General features: G+C 45.2%; 1 protein-coding gene across 1 annotated transcript in view; it reads left to right on the forward strand.

The window, feature by feature from the left end:
• Positions 1-753: 753 nt before the first annotated feature.
• LOC121843818 (neurobeachin-like) overlaps positions 754-21,185 on the forward strand; it is a gene marked incomplete at its 5' end in the record, with an annotated part of 79,723 nt that continues 59,291 nt past the window's right edge. Inside the window, 4 exons of the mRNA XM_042313664.1 lie at positions 754-794; positions 3,137-3,198; positions 8,983-9,047; positions 10,830-10,938. Of these exons, the coding sequence (XP_042169598.1) occupies positions 754-794; positions 3,137-3,198; positions 8,983-9,047; positions 10,830-10,938 (277 nt within the window). The remainder of the gene's footprint in view (positions 795-3,136; positions 3,199-8,982; positions 9,048-10,829; positions 10,939-21,185) is intronic.

A 21,185-nucleotide genomic window follows, 5' to 3' on the forward strand; every position in this document is an offset into this window, starting at 1 on the left:
ATCGCTAACAAGCTAGTTTAATGCCAGTTAGCTAAATTAACTAGCTAGGCAAAGCAACGCATTCTAGTACAGGTTGCCACCAGTGGTGGTATAGTAGATCAGTATGTTGTTGGTGCAACGACATGTGCTGAAACAGATAGATTATTCTAAAATCTTTGTCTGAATGGAACATCTATTTAACTATGATTAGGGTCGCATGAGAAACACTGACCAACACTTTGATTCCCTACCTTGTCATAACTCCTACATACCTTTTTAATTTGTTGTCATACTTAAACAAAACCAACAATAGAATTAGAATTGTCATTGTATTTCTATGATTCAACAGTTCACCCAAGTATTTTGATTTATTTTTCTGAATCAGGGAGCACCAGTACTACCAATTATGTTTTCTGTCTGCTGTGTGTGAAAGGATGTTCTAACTATCATGTACTAAACCCAGGTGGAGGGCTCTACTCTGCTCTGCTCACCACACAACCCTACCCAACCTTATACTCATTTGTTTACTGTTATCTTTCTCCCTCACCTCTGTCTCTTCCTCTCCTCTCTGACATCTCTCTCTCTCTCTTTTTCTTCACCCTCTCTCTCAACCCTGTTTCTTTCCCTGTTCTCTGTATCCCCCTCCTCTCTCTCTTTTCTGTATCTCCTGCTCTGTTCTCTTCCACAGTATCACTACTAAGTTGGAGCGTGCTCTGGAGAAGGTGGGCCCCCTCCTCAGGGAGATCTTTGTGGACTTTGCACCGTTCCTCTCAGGACCCTGTTGGGAAGCCATGGCCAAGAGCTGCTCATAGAAGGTACAGGTGCTGTGTAGAATCTCTCTCGTTTCTCCTCCAACTGTGTGTGGATTCCCTTCCGCCATCCATCCCTCAGTCTGTCTGTCCTTTCCTGGCCCTCCTTATGTCCACTGGCTGCTGTGTCACTGCTGGATGCCTAGTAATATATCCCAGAGAGGGCTACCACATACACACTCACACACTCACACACGCGTGCATACGCACACACGCGCACATGCACACACGATTAACAATTATGGAGAGTTGACAGGTGTGAATGTTGTCTGATCCCTTCACCAGCCTGTCTGTCCATCTGTCAGAACGCTGGCAGATACACACACCTCACCGCTGAGCACAGACCAGGCAAACACAACACACTTCATCAACACAACAGAGCCAGTATTCATAAAGCATAGTACAAGAGATGGGATCAGTCCTACTTTGAGATGCTTTGCCCAGACCTTTACCAAGGAACAGAGGCTGTTTTTCCTCCCAGGCTGAATCAGGGCCCTGATGGAAAGTCTCTCCATTTAGTAGCAATTACCAGCCATCCATCACTCAAATTACCCGGGGTCGCAGCCCGAGTGCCCTCTCAGCCACCCCCATCTCTCCTCCTCCTCTCCTCCTCACCCCTCCTCTCCCCCTCTCTAGACATGTTGTCAGTGTGGTAATTATGTCCAGCCACCCTGGCCTGGCCCCTGGCCCATGATGCACTTGGAGTTGAGAGGGAGGCCCTGATCGAACAGAGTTGTCGTTGTGATGGCCTCCCCCTCTCTGTCTCCTTTCCTTCCTCCCCTACCTCTCCTCTCTCTGTCTCCTCTCCTTCCTCCTTCCTCCCCTACCTCCCCTCTATCTGGCTCCTCTCCTTCCCCCTTCTTCCCCTACCTCTCCTCTCTCTGCCTCTCCTCTCCTTCCCCCTTCCACCCCTACCTCTCCTCTCCTCCCTCCCCTACCTCTCCTCTCTCTGCCTCTCCTCTCCCTCTCCTTCCCCCTTCCTCCCCTACCTCTCCTCTCTCTGGCTCCTCTCCTTCCCCCTCCCTCCCCTCTCCTCTCCTCCCTCCCCTACCTCTCCTCTCCTCCCTCCCCTCCCCTACCTCTCCTCCTCCCCCTCCTCCCTCCTCTCCCTCCTCCCTCCCCTACCTCTCCTCTCCTTCCTCCCCTCCCCTCCCTCCCCCTCCCCCTACCTCCCCCTCTCTCTGCCTCTCCTCTCCTCCCTCCCCCTACCTCTCCTCTCTCTGCCTCTCCTCTCCTTCCCCCTTCCTCCCCAACCTCCACTCTTTTTGCCTCTTCACTCCTCTCCCCTGCCTCTCCTTTCCCTGCCTCCTCTTTATGAACCCCCTCCTCCCTGCCCAACCCATCAGCACACTGCTCGACAATTCCACATTCACTCCAATGATTTAACCCTGCCCTGCTCACAGGAAAGGCCTGTTCAGATGGGCAGACCCTGTTTAAATCGAAAACATTTAGTTTGTGTACCAGCGTACAGCCAGGGTCCATGGTCATTAGGCCAGCATACCAAAGTAGGGCCGGGGTCACTATGGGCAGGGTCACCCTACCACCTGACCCCCTGTGTCAGAGAGAGCTGAGTGATGGGAGAACTGGTCATTGCAGTAACAAGAGGTCAGCCGTTGTAGACTAGCTGTGTGTGTGTGTCTGTGTGTGTGTGTGTAATAGGACATCTGTAGCTGTCTGTGAACTAGAGAGGGTCACATCCCCTGTTTACAACAGTCTCAGTCCCAGACCGTGTCAGTGCTGTGCAAGAACAGGAGGAAGATTCACACTCTTCACATTATACAATAGTCTACTTTGTCTCCATCCAAAATAGCACCCTATTTCCTATGTAGTGCACTGCTTTTGATCAAAGCCAATAGGGCTCTTGTCAACGTAATGCATTGCAGAGGGAATAGGGTGCCATTTGGGACACACTCTTTGTCACTTTGTCTCTATCTCAGTGGTTTCAGGAAGCTAAATGTTTTTATTATTGTAACATGTTAGGTAATTTACCATTTCCGATCCTGGCAGCTCTTTCTTTGCATCAACAGTAAAACAGAAGAGATGTTTGACATCCCTGAGATGGTCTGTCTGTGTGTTTATCAAAATGTTGACATCTCATCCCTGGTTGTCGACTCATGCTGTCAATCACACTGACTGACGTCTTCATGTAACCATGCCAACGGGCCCTGGCCCCACCAGCCCATAATGATTCCTCCAGAGTGTCTTCTTCTCTGGTAGTGACTACAATGTTAGCCCCTCCCACATGTCATTGGTGAGGTTTCGTAGTGACTTATATGAAGGAAAGTAAGACTGTCATGTGTGTTGTATGACAACTCTGCTTCTAACTCTCTGTTCTGTCTTCCCTCCAGGTCTGGTGTGTATGAAATCCAGCACCTCTGTCGTGGAACTGGTCATGTTGCTCTGCTCTCAGGTGAGATTCTCTCTTTCTCCTCACATATCCCTAATTTTCTCTCCCTCTCTGCTTCTTCCTACCTCCTCACACATCCCTCTCTTCCCCACACTCCCTCCATTCTCTCTTCTCTATCTCTTCTGTCCTCTTTTTCGTCTCCCTCTCGCCTCCACACCTCTGCTCCCTGTGATGCACTATAAAGGTGAGGCTGCTTCCAGCTCCAGGTCTCTGGGTCGTGCCACGAAATGAGTCCCTTTTGCCTCCCTTTTAAGTAGAGATTGTGCACCAATATTCCATTTAAAAAGCCTGTATTATTAAATGACATGCCCTTTAATATAGACATTGAAAACTCCATAAATCTGTGTCAAAGTTCCTTCTGTGCACTTTGTGATTTCTAGCAAGATTTTAACACTCTGAACACCAGGTTCTCAACCGTCACTGTAAAGCCATCATTATTTTGTTACTTTGACAAAGTCATTTCTGAAGATGATTATTTATTGAATGTGATTAGTGATTCATTTTAAGAAAAATAAATAACCTGTCCCTCATTTTAAGGTCAACCTGGTGACATGAGCTGAACTCACTACTCGACTAAGGGACCTTACAATTACCTGTATGTGTGTGCAGAGATGGGGCAGTCATACAAAAAGGATGTTAACCACTCTTATCGGACACACAATGAGTCCCTGCAACTTAATATGCCATTTGTTAAGCACATTTTTATTCCTGAACTCATTTATACTTGCCATAACAAAGGGGTTGAACACTTATTGACTCAAGACATTTCAGCTTTTAATAAAAATAATTCTAACATTTTCTACAAACAAAAAATCTAAATGTAATACATTTCAGCTGTAACACAACAAACTGTGGAAAAAGTCAATGGGTCTCAATTCTTTGTAAAGGCACTGTATATAAACTCTGGATTGTTAATGCTATGTATTGGCCACTGAGAGGCTCTGAAGCCACCGATCGGCCATATTAGAACTCCCCAGTAGAGCTGTCCTCCTTAGGAATGAATGGAATTCTACAGTGTTTCAGATAAATGTTTCAAGGACAAATTACATGTGTTTAAGTATGTTTTTCTTGCTGTGGGGACATTAACATTAGCAATCTAAAAAAAGTATACTTTAAGGAATTGTTTTAATATATTTTTAATTGTACTTGTATTTTTAGCTCACATAATATAATTTAAAGTATGCATTAAGGTGTCTGTATTAGAATACATGTTTCAAAATGAATGTAGACATTAATAAATGCATTTCTATAGCTTCCAAAATGTTTTTTACAATGGTGGGGGAGTGCCAAGACATCACCCCCTATCAGCCATCTAGTGTCTACATGAATCATTGGTTAAGTCTCTTATGTCTCAAAGGGTCACCGTCCCAATGTAGCAGTAAGAACAGAACAGGAGATAGTTAACATACCTTCTCTCTGCAGGGCCAGTCAGTCAGTCCATAAGGAAGGCATTAGGTGGTGCCTCTCTCGCTGAGTATCCAGTCTGCAGGGATGGAGGCTGCAGTAGTAGGCACATTGTCCGGAGCCCAGGGCCCCTGCAGTGGCACAGCCACCCAATCCTGCAGTATGGAGCCAGTCAGCCCGTCAGCTCCCATACATACCCATGCATCTGTTATTAGAGGTCTGAGATTAAGGAGCATTCCTCTCTGTCTACTCACACAACCGCCCGAGCCTTGCAGTAGTGAATCACGCTGTTACTGCTGTTCTTTTGAAGTTTCTGAGGGAATGTTCCATGAGTCTTTCTCTCTTCTGGCGGTCTGTCTTTCTGTAGGCTAACCTAGCACTGTTGCTCTGGGATGTCTACCCTCTTTTCCCAGCTCCTGGACTTACTGAGGTCTGGGAGTGTCAGAGAGCCGTGTACCCCCCCCCCTTCACAAAGTCACCTCCCCCTGTTCCCCCACCGCAGACACAGATAGTATTACTGTGGCTCCAATAGTTCCTGCCATTAGGGACTCCTGGGATGAAGCCCAGCCTGAGATATCGACCAGTCAGAGAGGCTGAAAGTGGATCTGCTTGGCCTGAGTTGGAACCACAGCTAGCTTTATCCAGCAGCACTGGCAGGGATGGGCACAGTGAAACTGGTTAATCCTGATCTGATTCCATCAGTAGTTACTTTCCTGTATGGGCCTAGGTCAAGGCTGTATGGAGCGAGGACAAGTCTGTAAGGAGCGAGGCCAAGGCTGTATGGGGCGAGGACAAGGCTGTATGGGGCTAGGACAAGGTTGTATGGGGCTAGGACAAGGCTGTATGGGGCTAGGACAAGGCAGTATGGGGCTGGGGCTGTATGGGGCTAGGACAAGGCTGTATGGAGCTGGGATTGGGGCAAGGCTGTATGGAGCTAAAACAAGGCTGAATGGGGATAGAACAAGGCTGTATGGAGATTGGGCTGTATGGGGCTGGGACAAGGATGTATGGGGCTGGGACAAGGCTGTATGGGGCTGGGACAAGGCTGTATGGAGCTGGGGCTGTATGGGGGGACAAGGCTGTATGGGGCTGGGACTGTATGGGGCTAGGACAAGGCTGTATGGGGCCGGGACAAGGCTGTATGGGGCTGGGGCATGGACAATGCTGTATAGAGCTAGGGCTGTACAGAGCTAGGACAAGGCTGAAATGGAGCTGGGACTGTATGGGGCTAGGACAAGGCTGAATGGAGCTGGGGCTGTATGGAGCTAGGACAAGGCTGTATGGAGCTGGGACTGTATGGGGCTAGGACCAGGCTGTATGGAGCTGGGGCTGTATGGAGCTAGGACAAGGCTGTATGGAGCTGGGACTGTATGGGGCTAGGACCAGGCTGTATGGGGCTGGGACTGTATGGGGCTAGGACAAGGCTGTATGGGGCTGGGACAAGGCTGCATGGGGCTGGGACAAGGCTGTATGGAGCTAGGAAAAGGCTGTATGGAGCTGAGACTGTATGGAGCTAGGACAAGGCTGTATGGAGCTGGGGCTGTATGGAGCTAGGACAAGGCTGTATGGAGCTGAGACTGTATGGAGCTAGGACAAGGCTGTATGGAGCTGGGACTGTATGGAGCTAGGACAAGGACATGGAGGACTGTATGGGGCTGGGACAAGGCTGCATGGGGTTGGGACAAGGCTGTATGGAGCTAGGAAAAGGCTGTATGGAGCTGAGACTGTATGGGGCTGGGACAAGGCTGTGTGTGGCTGGGGCTGTAGGGGGCTGGGACAAGGCTGTGGGGCTGGGGCTGTAGGGGCTTGGACGGGCAGCAGACTGTGTGTCTCTTCACAGACGGCCTGGTGAATGAGAAGGTCAAACAGCTCTGTTTCTTGTAACAGCTTAAACACACAGGGATCTGCAGTGGAGCCCGGGAGATTTACTGACAGAGAGCCTCCAGATGTGGAGAGCAGAGCAGATAAAAGACTACAGCCTCGCTCTGACAGCCTGGATTGAGACGCCACAGTACTGTTGTCTGCCTGTCGCCTACTGATGTTGGGGCTGTATGTAGGGCTGCAGAGGAGCAAGAGGCTTGTGTGTAACAAACAATTTAAAACAATGAAATTCAGGACCCCTTAACCAATAGGATAATCTTCCTAGGTTAAACACTCCCAGACACCACAGATTGTAAGTTTGTTTTATCTGAGCTCCTGAGCCCCCCTGGTTGCAGGTCAGCCCATAGCTAGATATTCTGGATTCTGTTGCAGGTCAGCCCATAGCTAGATATTCTGGATTCTGTTGCAGGTCAGCCCATAGCTAGATATTCTGGATTCTGTTGCAGGTCAGCCCATAGCTAGATATTCTGGATTCTGTTGCAGGTCAGCCCATAGCTAGATATTCTGGATTCTGTTGCAGGTCAGCCCATAGCTAGATATTCTGGATTCTGTTGCAGGTCAGCCCATAGACAGAGGTTCTGGGCTCTTTTTCTCTGCATCTACATGAAGGATCATGTTGCTTCCTCCTGGAGAAGCATGTCAGGCCTAATTCCCTTCAAACAGGCAACAATGGGCTTTCCTGAAATCCCTGCAATCGCAGCACAGCCCCTTTAGAGCCCTGCTGCACAGAAGAAGAAAAAAAACTCTGGGGATGAAAGCATCTGTAACGGTAACCAGAGAGTTTACTGTACTGTAACTCAGTTAGACAAGATAGAGGTTCAGACTGAGTTTTCCCCCTCCTACCTGATGTCACTCTCCTGGCGCTGCATGAGACATCTGCTTTGATTTCCGAATATATATTTTTGTCACGTGAGTGCGGTGCGAACAGATCCTCAGAAGACTGGCCGAATATGAGCCCTGTCCAAATCAGTAACAGCCTATTGTGGAGTGGATACTGTAGCAGAGAGAGAGAGAGAGAGAGAGTAGAGATAGAGGTCAGGATAAATCATGTGGAGACCAGATGCCCAGCATATCAATGCCGTCTCTCTCACTTAAGGTGACTGTGTGAGGTGGAACTGTGTTCTCTAGCCTGGTGCAGTCTGTCCCACACTACAGCAACTATGGCACTACCATGCTACCATACACTATTTGGCAATCTGTTGTTTATACCGTTTCTGAGATGCACAATCTCATTTGTTAGCCTCGTCTATGCGTGAGATTCAGTTGGTTTTACACCTGACACTTGGCTAGCATTGAAAACTGGGAACCTTTCCCCCTTCTATATCCTTCTCTATTGTCTTTCTATTGTGAACTGTGGCCTCCTCTGTTTTCCCTTTCATTTGCTCCTCAGTGAGTGAGGTTCCCACAGTGCAAGGCCCTCTCCTCCGCTCCCAAACGGCTTTTTAATCATTCCCAGACCGGGTAGTGATGGTGCTGGGGGGAGGGTGGGGGGTGCCCCGGGGCCGCAGCCACTCTAGGATCCGGCTCCACACTGCTGTAGATGGCTCTCCTCTCCTCAGTCATCTGTCAGTGTGCAGACAGAGGAAATGGCTGTATTTAAGGCTGAGGATACAGTTTCATCCCCAATTACATCTCTCCTGTGTTTACTGATCTGTTCACAGAGGAAGGTCTCGTCCCAAATGCCACCCTATTCCCTATGTAGTGCACTAACTTTTGAACAGGGTCCATAGGACTGATCAAAGGAGTGCATAGAATGCCATTTGGGACGCTTGCGAAGAAAAGAGGCAAGCTCACATGCCGGGCAGAGATTCAGCTTTTTATAGCCCGCACTTCTCTTTGAAAGGATTCAATGACCTTGATGCCTTCTTAGCTTCTAATTAAAGTAAGGAAACAATTGAATGTGCGATGGCCATTTGAATTGCAGTGGAGACTAGCCATGCAGGGAGATGCATGTATTTATCATAGACTCTGTAGATTATTATTACCATGACTTTATTGTACATGTTTTTTGGTTTTGGAAATATTTTTCTGATTTGTGAAGCTTTCAGGGCAAAGTGTTCCATAATAGTTGTTTTTATCACTATGTTATTGTTATTTTATTGCCTGCCTATGATTTTTATTGCAAATTTGCCCGTTGATATGTTTTTATAGCCACCGCCTAGTAGCGCTGATTAGAATGTTATAAACTGTGGGTTTTTATGTCTTGAACTGTTTACAGACTGAGTTTGAATAGCAAATGAAAGAGCAGACAGCTCTGTCTCTGTATTTGAAGTAGGGTGTTAGTACACACCCAAGCTATCAGAGAACAATATAGCATCCTAATCCAAGTCAAAACGTTTTTGCCAAAGCTGAATCTCTCCAGCGTCTTGAAAAGGTAACCTCACTGGACCTTGTGGAAGGCTTTGTCTGACATACAGCCATGGAGCCAGTGTATGTGACTAACTATCCAACGTTCCTCCTCTCCTCTTTCTATTCTCTTCTCCTCTCCTCCTCCTGTCTCAGGAGTGGCAGAACTCGATCCAGAAAAATGCAGGCCTTGCCTTCATTGAGCTCATCAATGAGGGAAGGTAGGTATCATATTCACACACTCGCACCCAAGCCCCCGCGCACACACACACACACACACACACCATATGTTTTACTATCCTTGTGGGGACCTAAAATGAAAAATGTCCATTCAAAATCGTATTTTTCCTGACCCCTAAACCTAACCATTACCCCTAACCCTAATTGTAACCCTAGCCCTAAACCTAACCCCTAACCCTAATTGTAACCCTAGCCCTAAACCTAACCCCTAAGCCTAAAATAGCTGGGAAATGTCCCCATGAGGGAGAATTTTCCTTGTTTTACTATCCTTGTGTGGACTTTTGTGGATTTCCGGTACACACACCACACATACACACACACACACACACCAGCTCTGAGCAGGTTGTTAGGTTTAGTGGCAGCAGTAGATTAGCAGTAAGCTGCCAGCTCCTAGAGTGTGGGGTGCTGTACTGTGTACTGCAGTGTGCTCTATGGGGGTTAAGGTAAATACAATTGGTATGGCAGTGTGACGTAACAGTATAAACAAGATAGTGTATCCCCTCTGTCTGTGTATCCCCCCCCTCTGTGAGTGTGGCAGGTTCAGATCAGGCAGGGTGTTATAGAACAGATCAGCCTCCATGTCCATCTGGTGTCCCATCTGTGTAACCCTCTTACATCCAAACTGCCCAGCGTCAGCCTTATGCCCCAAGTCCAGCCCTATACCCCAGGCCCAGCCCTATACCCCAGGCCCAGCCCTATATCCCAGGCCCAGCCCTATACCCCAGGCCCAGCCCTATACCCCAGGCCCAGCCCTATATCCCAGTGCAACCTCAATGTGCCCAACCCATCCCTGTCTTAGCCCTCCCTGGCACCTCCCCTGCCCCCATGTTGGGCCTGGATAAAGAGCCTTACTCAATTGTGGCCTGTCCGCTTTGTCACTCCATTACACTGCCACTCTACCACTCTGTCACACGGCGCTGTCCAGGGTGCTGCTGGCAGATCTCATCTCTCCTACACTACCACGATCTCTGTACTGTGGACACCTGAACTGCATCCCAAATGGGACCCTATTACTTATGTAGTGCCCTACTTTTTAACAGGGCTCTGGTCAAAAGTAGTGCACTATATAGGGAACAGGGTTTGGGACAGAGACCTGCTATCTCTAACCAACCAGCATATCAGCCATCTGCAGTCTTCTGAACGATAACCGAACAGCTAACCAAACTGTCCTGTATTTCTCTCTAACCTATCAGCTAATAAACTAGCTAAGATAACCAGCTAACTAACTACAATCCTAGTTGAGAACATTAACGTCTAAACGAGGAGAGGGAGAATTATTCAGGACTCAGAGTGTAGTTGTAGTTAAAAGCTTGTCAACACTAATCTGATGACTGCAGTTCTATGAGGCCTCTCCCCGAGACAGAGGATACTTCCAAAATGGCACCCTATTACCTAGGTAGGCACTACTTTTGACTAGTGCTATTATAGGTTGTCATTTGGGATGCAGAAGAGGGTATCAGAAGCTCTGTAATTAGCAAAGCAGACCTAATTGGGTGTAAAATGGCATATAATCTCCACATAGAAGCCTGGGTGTTTTCAATTATTAAAAAGATTGAAGCGTGGGCAGAAGCAGGTAGCATGTATGCCAGGCAGGCTGAGGAATCATTCAACCATGGGAGGAGAAGCGATCAGGGCCAGAGATGTCAGGGGGGGGTCTGTCTGTCTATGTGTCTGTGTGTTTTCAGGCTGTTGTGTCATGCTATGAAGGACCACATAGATGTGTTAACTGACTGACTAACTAGTATTCTGTCTGTCTGTTCCAGATTGCTGTGTCATGCTATGAAGGACCACATCGTGCGTGTTGCCAACGAGGCAGAGTTCATCCTCAACAGACAGAGAGCAGAAGACGTCCATAAACACGCTGAGTTTGAGGTACAGCACATATATACAGTATATATAGTACCAGTCAAGTTTGGACACACCTACTCATTCAAGGGTTTTTCTTAATGGTATACTATTTTATACATTGTAGAATAATAGTGAAGACATCAAAACTATGAAATAACCAAAAAGGTGTTATACAAATCCAAATATATTTTAGATTCTTCAAAGTAGCCACCCTTTGCCTTGATGACTGCTTTGCACACTCTTGGCATTCTCTCAACCAACTTCACCTGGAATGCTTTTCCAAAAGTCTTGGCGTTCCCACATATGCTGAGCACTTGTTGGCTGCTTTTCCTTCACTTTGCGGTCCAACACATCCCAAACCATCTCAATTGGGTTGAGGTCGGGTGATTGCGAAGGCCAGGTCATCTGATGCAGCATTCCATCACTTCTTGGACAAATAGCCCTCACACAGCCTGGAGGTATATTGGGTCATTGTCCTGTTGAAAAACAAATGATAGTCCCACTAAGCCCAAACCAGATGGGATGGCGTATCACTGCAGAATGCTGTGGTAGCCATGCTGGTTAAGTGTGCTTTGAATTCTAAATAAATCACAGACAGTTTTACCAGCACAGCTACCCCACACCATCACACCACACATGCAGAGATTATCTGTGCACCTACTCTGCATCTCACAAAGACATGGTGGTTGGAACCAAAAATCTCAAATTTGGATTCATCAGACCAAAGGAGAGATTTCCACTGGTCTAATGTCCATTGCTCGTGTTTCTTAGCCCAAGCAAGTCTCTTCTTTTTATTGGTTTCCAGGTTACTACCTCATGGAGCTGGTTGAGAGAATGCCAAGAGTGTGCAAAGCTGTCATCAAGGCAAAGGGTGGCTACTTTGAAGAATTTAAAATATATATATTAATTTGTTTAACTCTTTCTTGGTCACTACATGATTCCATATGTTTCCAGTTGTAGTTTTGATGTCTTCACTATTTTTCTGCAATGTAGAAAACAGTAAAATAAAGAGAAACCCTTGAATGAGTAGGTGTGTCCGAACTTTTGACTGGTACTGTATATAGTAGGCCTACAGTGCAGATAGTACATTATCTAATCTTGTCAACTGACTACAGCAGCCTTGATAGTCCCTGCTCTGGAGAGACTGACTTCAGTACTGCATCCCAAATGGCACCCTATTCCAAGCATAGTGCACTACTTTTGACCAGAGCCCATTGAAATAGGGTGACATTTGGGAGGCAGCCCGGGTCTGTGAGAGAATAGCACTGGATTAGCAGCAGCTCAGTACTCCTGTAGTCCCTGTGTCTCCCCATGAGGATTATGGCTTTACCATTAGGCCACTCTAAGGGATTATAATAACCAGCCTGCTAGCAATATTAATAAGTAGACTGAACGATATGCCAGCTATATTCATATCTGGTCTTATTGGCTTTAAGCCCGTCCAACAGTGTAATGAGTCTACCCCAGAGACAGTACTTACACCACATATCAAACACACTGCCTGTTCTCACTACAAAGCATCAGAACACCAACACTATCATTATTGATTTCTGTAGGAATTAGAGGACGTCTGCAGTAATTAGACAGTATCTGCATGCCAAATGGCACCCTATTCTCTTCATAGTAGGCTCTGGTCAAAAGTAGTGCACCATATAAGGAATAGGGCGCAGTCAGTCTTTAGTAATGCTACTTTCTGTGTCTAATTAATTCTTTATTAAATGGAAGGAAGCCTGAGAAGGTTGTATTACCATACAGTAGTGGAGAGGAGAGAGGAGCAGCTTTCTGAGCACAGGGAGAGGCTCTGTTCAGAGGAATGTCATGCCTCTTTTAGACAGCAGGTAGAGCTGCTCTATCTCTCTTTCTCTTCTCACTCACTTCCTTTCACTCACTCTCTGTCTGTCTGTCTGTCTGTCTGTCTGTCTGTCTGTCTGTCTGTCTGTCTGTCTGTCTGTCTGTCTGTCTGTCTGTCTCTGTCTCTCTGTCTCTCTGTCTCTCTCTGTCTCTGTCTCTCTGTCTCTCTGTCTCTCTCTCTCTCTCTCTCTCTCTCTCTCTCTCTCTCTCTCTCTCTCTCTCTCTGTCTCTTCTCTCGCTCTCGCTCTCTCTCTGTCTTTCTCTTTCTCTGTCTTTCTCTCTCTCTGTCTCTTTCTCTCTCTCTGTCTCTTTCTCTATCTCTGTCTCTTTCTCTCTCTCTGTCTCTTTCTCTCTCTCTGTCTCTCTCTCTCGCTCTCTCTCTCTCTGTCTCTCTCGCTCTCTCTGTATTTCTCTCTCCGTCTCTTTCTCTCTCTCTGTCTCTTTCTCTCTCTGTGTCTCTTTCTCTCTCTGTTCTCTCTTCTCTCTCTCTCTGTCTCTCTCTCTCTCTCTGTCTGTCTCAAATTCAAATTCAAGCTGCTATATTTGCATGAAAACATTGTCAATATTGCCAAAGCAACAATGTATACAATATATATTGTAATACAATTATAAAGAAGAAGAATATAAAATGGTAGTAAATAATAATACAAAAATTAAAACAAAATAATAGCAATATAATGGTAACAGTCAATAGTAGAAATGTAATAAATATAAAAATATAAATATGGAATATGAAACTATAACTAACTTATAACTAAAAATGGTCATCTTCACCATTACATCAGTACTACAACTTCCATCATTAAACTGCTATCATTACCATTACCACCCATACCACTACTATTTGGAATGATAAACAACAATTATAATAGTAATAACAATAATAGTAATAATAAGTAAGTTACTGTTTACTATGCAGATGTTATTATTCAGTGTCCCTCCGGCAATGGCAGGAAAATACATATTTGGCTGCAAGAGGAGCTCCTTCGCCCATGAGTATTTTTAGTTTTTCCTCTGGGTTTAATAAGTTAAAACCTGGAATAAATGTAGTAATTTCTGTGAATAATGAATCTCTTTGTGAGGAATATTTATCACAGTAAAGGAGAAAGTGCATCTCTGTCTCTATCTCCCCTGTCGTGCAGTGACCACATACACGCTCCTCTTTGGGTAGCCATGTCTTTTTATGTCTGCGGGATTCTATTGCCAATTGATGGTCACTCAGCCTGTACTTGGTAAGGATCTGTCTCTGCTTCGTATCTCTGACAGAGTAGAGATAATCAGCCAGTTCATATTCTCTGTTTAGGGTCAGATAGCAATTTAGTCGGCTTTGGGATTTTGTTTCGTTTTTCCAATGTTGTAAATATGAGTTTTTTGACTGGTTCATCATTTTGTTTATCGGAATTCTTTCTTTTGAAGCAGTGCTGGTGTCAGCTTGGTTGGTGAGGTCCAACACCAGCTGACTGAGACGGCTCGTTTCTGGGCTCAGCTTGGTTCGTGAGGTCCAACACCAGCTGACTAAGAGGGCTCGTTTCTGGGCTCAGCTTGGTTGGTGAGGTCCAACACCAGCTGACTGAGAGGGCTCGTTTCTGGGCTCAGCTTGGTTGGTGAGGTCCAACACCAGCTGACAGAGGGCTCGTTTCTAGGCTCAGCTTGGTTGGTGAGGTCCAACACCAGCTGACAGAGGGCTCGTTTCTGGGCTCAGCTTGGTTGGTGAGGTCCAACACCAGCTGACAGAGGGCTCGTTTCTGGGCTCAGCTTGGTTGGTGAGGTCCAACACCAGCTGACAGAGGGCTCGTTTCTGGGCTCAGCTTGGTTGGTGAGGTCCAACACCAGCTGACAGAGGGCTCGTTTCTGGGCTCAGCTCTGGGGGTTGAAGTGCTTTAAATTGCAGACTTGAATTTAGACTTGAATTTAGATGCAGCCAAAGTTTGAATGATCTTTTCTGTATTTTCATTACTAAAATCAAATCAAATGTTATTTGTCACATACACATGGTAAGCAGATGTTAATGCAAGTGTAGCGAAATGCTTGTGCTTCTAGTTTCGACAATGCAGTAATAACCAACGAGTAATCTAACCTAACAATTTCACAACAACTACCTTATACACACAAGTGTAAAGGGGATGAAGAATATGTACATAAATATATATGAATGAGTGATGATACAGAACGGCATAGGCAAGATGCAGTAGATGGTATGAGTACAGTATATACATATGAGATGAGTATTGTAGGGTATGTAAACATTATATTAAGTGGCATTGTTTAAAGTGGCTAGTGATACATTTTTTGCATGTATGGCAGCAGCCACTCAATGTTAGTGGTGGCTGTTTAACAGTCTGATGGCCTTGAGATAGAGGCTGTTTTCAGTCTCTCGGTCCCAGGTTTGATGCACCTGTACTGACCTCGCCTTCTGGATGATAGCGGGGTGAACAGGCAATGGCTCGGGTGGTTGTTGTCCTTGATCTTTATGGCCTTCCTGTGACATCAGGTGGTGTAGGTGTCCTGGAGGGCAGGTAGTTTGCTCCCAGTGATGCGTTGTGCAGACCTCACTACCCTCTGGAGAGCCTTACGGTTGTGGGTGGGAGCAGCTGCCGTACCAGGCGGTGATACAGTCTGACAGGATGCTCTCGATTGTGCATCTGTAAAAGTTTGTGAGTGCTTTTGGTGACAAAACCGAATTTCTTCAGCCTCCTGAGGTTGAAGAGGCGCTGCTGCGCCTTCTTCACCATGCTGTCTGTGTGGGTGGACCAATTCATTTTGTCCGTGATGTGTACGCCGAGGAACTTAAAACTTTCTACCCTCTCTACTACTGTCCCATCGATGTGGATAGGGGTGTTCCCTCTGCTGTTTCCTGAAGTCCACGATCATCTCCTTTGTTTTGTTGACATTGAATATGAGGTTATTTTCCTAACACCACACTCCGAGGGCCCTCACCTCCTCCCTGTAGGCCGTCTCGTCGTAGTTGGTAATCAAACGTACCACTGTCGTGTCGTCTGCAAACTTGATGATTGAGTTGGAGGCGTGCATGGCCACGCAGTCGTGGGTGAACAGGAGAGGGCTCAGAACGCACCCTTGTGGGGCCCCAGTGTTGAGGATCAGCAGGGTGGAGATGTTGTTACCTACCCTTGTGAAAATAATTATGTTCTTTGGTTTTGATTTTTATTGCACACTTGTTTTCTGTGTACATACATTTTATTAAGTCATACACCTTACCACCAAACCCACTTTGGAGAATTTTGTAGAATAGTCAAATAGAATCAAATGCTTTTTTAAAGTCAATAAAGCAAGCAAAGATTTTGCCCTCTTTTTTTGGTGGATGTGTTTATTAATTAGTGTGTGTAAGGTGTATGTATGGTCAGTAATGCAATGGTTAGGGAGAAAGCCAATTTGACATTTACTTATTACATTTTTTTCTTGAAGAAAGGTTTGAATTCTTGAATTCAAAATGCTACAGAAAACCTTTCCGAATTTGCTGTTTACGCAAATTCCCCTGTAATTATTGGGGTCCGAGTTGTCTCCACTTTTGTGGATAGGGGAGATGAGCCCCTGGTTCCAGACATCAGGGAAGCAGCCAGAAGTTAAAACCATGTTGAGCAATTTAAGCACAGCATTTTGCAACTCAGGTGTTTTTCAGCATTTCATTTCATAGATTTTATTTTTTCATTTAGTTCTTGTTGGGTTATTGGGTAATCTAATGGATTTAGGTTGTTTTTAATGACTGATTCAAGGATGTTACATTTTTCTTTAATTTCTAGTTGGTTCTGTATTTTTGTGGAATGTTTTTGTTTCGATTATCAAAATAAGTTTTCCAAATTCCTTCATCTTGTATGGCTAATTCTTGTGGCTTTGTCATGCTTAAATTGTTCCACATGTTCCAGAACTGATTTTGGTCAATTGCATTTTCAATTTCATCAAGTGTCTTGTTGGTATAATTCAATTTCTTGCGTTTCAGTGTATGTTTATACTGTTTCAGAGTTTCAACGCATTCATAGCGTAGCTCTGGGTTGTTTTGCTGCTTATGTTTTTCATTTGACATTTGTCTTAGGTGTTTTCTAATTGTTTTTACATTCATTATCAAATCATTTTTCGAAAACTTTTTTTTTCTGATGTTGCATTTCTTTGGTTTTCTCAAATTTGCTTTCGATGCTGCTTTTTGGAATATGCAGTTGATGTTTTGAGTAGCCGAATTGACAACATCCTTATTGTTTTGGTATTGTGAGTTATTGAAAAACAGTATAGAGTTCATCATTTCATTTGAGTTCAATGTTTCAATGAATCTCTCTGCACTGTTTGGAGCCCATCTGTACGATTGGTTTATGTTGTAGAGTTTATTGGGCCGTTTTTTAAATGAATACTGCCGGTTAATTTCTTCAGAAACACGTTGATCTGACTGTGATCTGACAATGGTGTCTGTGGTCTGTCAGTGAATGCACTAATGGAGGAGGGGTCAATGTCAGTGATGGCATAATCGACTACACTTGTCCCAAGAGCTGAGCAGTAAGTAAACTGATCTAAAATGTCCCCTCTGATTCTACCATTAAGCATGTACAGTCCTAAGGCTCGACAGAGATGCACTAACTCCTTCCCATTTTTGTTCAGTATTTGGTCAGGACTGTTTATATTATTTATAATAGGGCTACTGTACAAGGACGGGTGTCCAAATATGTGGTGGTTACCTCCCACATCAGTGTAGTCAGGCTCAGAACCTGTTCTTGCATTGAAATCTCCACAAAGAAGCACTTTACCCTCTGCCTGAAATGTAATGATTTCTGTATGGAGATTGTAAAAAAAAACTGATATGATGAATCTGAAGGAGGAGCATAAGCTGCACATATGTATACATAATTGTCACAATAGATTGTACCTTTGTTAAGTTTAAGACAAATGTGATTAGTACCTTTTTTCATTTCATTCAGTGCTAAGTCCTGCTTATGCATAATGATGATTCCACCTGAGTCTCGGTCCCGTTTAACATTTTTATGTTTGATTGATGGTAGTAAACTTTCTCTATAGCCTGAGGGACACTAAGTAACTACAGTAGGGAGAACAAGTATTTGATACACTGCCGATTTTGCAGGTTTTCCTACTTACAAAGCATGTAGAGGTCTGTAATTTTTATCATAGGTACACTTCAACTGTGAGAGACGGAATCTAAAACAAAAACCCAGAAAATTACATTGTATGATTTTTAAGTAATTAATTTGCATTTTATTGCATGACATAAGTATTTGATCACCTACCAACCAGTAAGAATTCCGGCTCTCACAGACCTGTTCTTTAAGAAGCCCACCTGTTCTCCACTCATTACCTGTATTAACTGCATTAACTGCACCTGTTTGAACTCGTTACCTGTATAAAAGATACCTGTCCACACACTCAATCAAACTCCACAATGGCCAAGACCAGAGAGCTGTGTAATGACATCAGGGATAAAATTGTAGACCTGCACAAGGCTGGGATGGGCTACGGGACAATAGGCAAGCAGCTTGGTGAGAAGGCAACAACTATTGGCGCAATCACCCTCGGTCTGGGAATCCATGCAAGATCTCACCTCGTGGGGCATCAATGATCATGAGGAAGGTGAGGGATTAGCCCAGAACTACATGGCAGGACCTGGTCAATGTCCTGAAGACAGCTGGGACCACAGTCTCAAAGAAAACCATTAGTAACACACTACGCCATCATGGATTAAAATCCTGCAGCGCACGCAATGTCCCCCTGCTCAAGCCAGCACTTGTCCAGGCCCGTCTGAAGTTTGCCAATGACCATCTGGATGATCCAGAGAAGGCATGGGAGAAGGTCATGTGGTCTGATGAGACAAAAATTGAGCTTTTGGTCTAAACTCCACTCTCCGTGTTTGGAGGAAGAAGGACACTGAGGGCTTCTTGCTGGGTCACAGGGACCGTTGGGGCCTGCTTTTCTCCATCTCCCTCCTTAACTTTTTCCCTCAGTTTCTGAGATGAGTTCAGCTTCTGCTTTTAGGGTAGCATATTCTCAATAAGCCTGTAGGCTTGAATCATTGCCTTGTATCAATACAGTTCCATTATTATATAAGTTTACTGTTTGATACGTGTTGCTCTGGTCAGCTTCTTCAAAAATGCTGATCTGACATCGTTGGCTGATGCCTCTCTTTTTTGAGAAAGGGAAACGGTTGCAAATAACCCTTTTCCATATGTGCCCTCGTTTGGTATTAAATATTACATTTGCTCTTGGTTTGCAACTGGTAAGATCTGCAAACAGGCATTCATGGTTCTGTCCCATCAACAAACCTTTGAAACTTTTCTCTGTTTGGATGTCTGGTGGGTTAACAATTGCTTCTTGTATTATTTTCTCTTGTGTCTTTAGAGGACTGTTTCACTTTGATCTCCTTTTTCTTTTGTCCTCATTTTGTCTTATTTTGTCTTTCTTTTCTTCTGTTAACTAGATATTCTTTGTTACCTAGCTAGCTTCTTCCAGGAGAGTCACTAGCAACTGCTTAGAAACTGGTAAACAATTCAGCTAGCTAAGATAACTGTACAATTTTATAAAAATAGTTACTTTTTCAAAAGCCTATCTTCTTTGTTTGTTGCATGTTTTGTCTCCTATTCAGTCTTGCAGTTTTCTTTAGCTTTTTTCCGATGTACTTCACTCTAAAAACCATGTAAATTTCAATATTTGTAGGAGCAATTTTTTTCAGCAGCTTCTGCTCCGGAACTCTCTCTCTCTCTCTCTCTCGCTGTCTCTCTCGCTCTCTCTCTCTCTGTCTCTCTCTCTCTCTCTCTCTGTCTCTCTCTCTCTCTCTCTCTGTCTCTCTCTCTCTCTCTGTCTCTCTCTCTCTCTGTCTCTCTCTCTCTCTCTGTCTCTGTCTCTGTCTCTCTCTCTCTCTGTCTCTGTCTCTGTCTCTCTCTGTCTATCTCTCTCTGTCTCTCTCTCTCTCTGTCTCTCTCTCTCTCTCTGTCTCTCTCTCTCTCTGTCTCTCTCTCTCTCTGTCTATCTCTCTCTCTCTGTCTCTGTCTCTCTCTCTCTCTCTCTCTGTCTCTCTCTCTCTCTCTGTCTATCTCTCTCTCTCTCTCTCTCTGTCTCTCTGTCTCTCTCTCTCTCTCTGTCTCTCTCTCTCTCTGTCTCTCTCTCTCTCTCTGTCTCTGTCTCTCTCTCTCTCTGTCTCTGTCTCTGTCTCTCTCTGTCTCTGTCTCTGTCTCTGTCTCTGTCTCTCTGTCTCTGTCTCTCTCTGTCTATCTCTGTCTCTCTCTCTGTCTATCTCTGTCTCTCTCTCTGTTTCTCTCTCTCTGTCTCTCTCTCTCTGTCTATCTCTGTCTCTCTCTCTGTCTATCTCTGTCTCTCTCGGTCTCTCTCGGTCTCTCTGTCTCTCTGTCTCTTTCGGTCTCTCTCGGTCTCTGTCTCTCTATCTGTCTCTCTCTGTCTCTCTCTGTCTCTCGGTGTCTGTCTGTCTGTCTGTCTGTCTGTCTGTCTGTCTGTCTGTCTGTCTGTCTGTCTGTCTGTCTGTCTGTCTGTCTGTCTGTCTCTCTTTCTGTCTCTCTCTATCTGTCTCTCTCTCTATCTGTCTCTCTCTCACAATGTTACTAGTCATATAGGAAGTGTTTCACCCAAGTACACAAACATGCACACACACAAACACACACACACACACAAATTCTCTTCTGCCCCCTCTGTTAGTAGCTTGTACATGAGTGATGAGTTTCTTATCTTGGGGCAGCAGCCCTCCACAAGCAGCTGTTAGATATCCTGTAGTCCTCTGCTAGAGGCTCCTTGACCTGCTAGATCAACTGCCATGTCACCAGTAGCGAAGGAGGCTGCATTTCAAATGGCACCATATTCCCTGTACAGTGCACTACTTCTGACCAGGGCCCATAGGGTGTCATTTGAGAAACACCCAGAGATTACCTGGCCCTCATCCCTCCTCTGGCCTCATCCCTTCTGTCTGCAACTCTAGACAGTCTACACGTTTCATACAACACTGTTTTTTACTACATTACCCCACACAGCCCCCTCCCCCCTACCCTCCATTCCCAGTCAGATAGACATTTTTACATTAGGTTGGTGTCAGGAGAGTCAGGGCAGCAGCCTCATATCCTGTGAAGTGATAAATAAGGTTTGATATTTGTCACAGTGTCACATGGTAACGTGAGATGACAAGCAGAGATTGAGTTATCTGCCATTTGAAGAATATGTTGAAGTATAACATCTGACACAATTCAAATATAGTGCCGGAAATTCAATTAACTTCCAGCTTCTGTTAGCAAATTAGATTTAGTATATGAGCAGGAAGGAGCAGCCCCGGGGGCGACGTAGCAAGACAATCTTATTTTAGCGAGGAGAAGATGAAGTCAGATCCTGATCGGCTCCTCTAGAATCTAGATTACCTTGAGATGCTGCCTGCAGGAGATCACTATGTGCATCCCAAGTGTCACCCTATTCCC

This window comes from Oncorhynchus tshawytscha, unplaced genomic scaffold (assembly GCF_018296145.1).
Source record: "Oncorhynchus tshawytscha isolate Ot180627B unplaced genomic scaffold, Otsh_v2.0 Un_contig_11974_pilon_pilon, whole genome shotgun sequence".
NCBI lineage: Eukaryota > Metazoa > Chordata > Actinopteri > Salmoniformes > Salmonidae > Oncorhynchus > Oncorhynchus tshawytscha.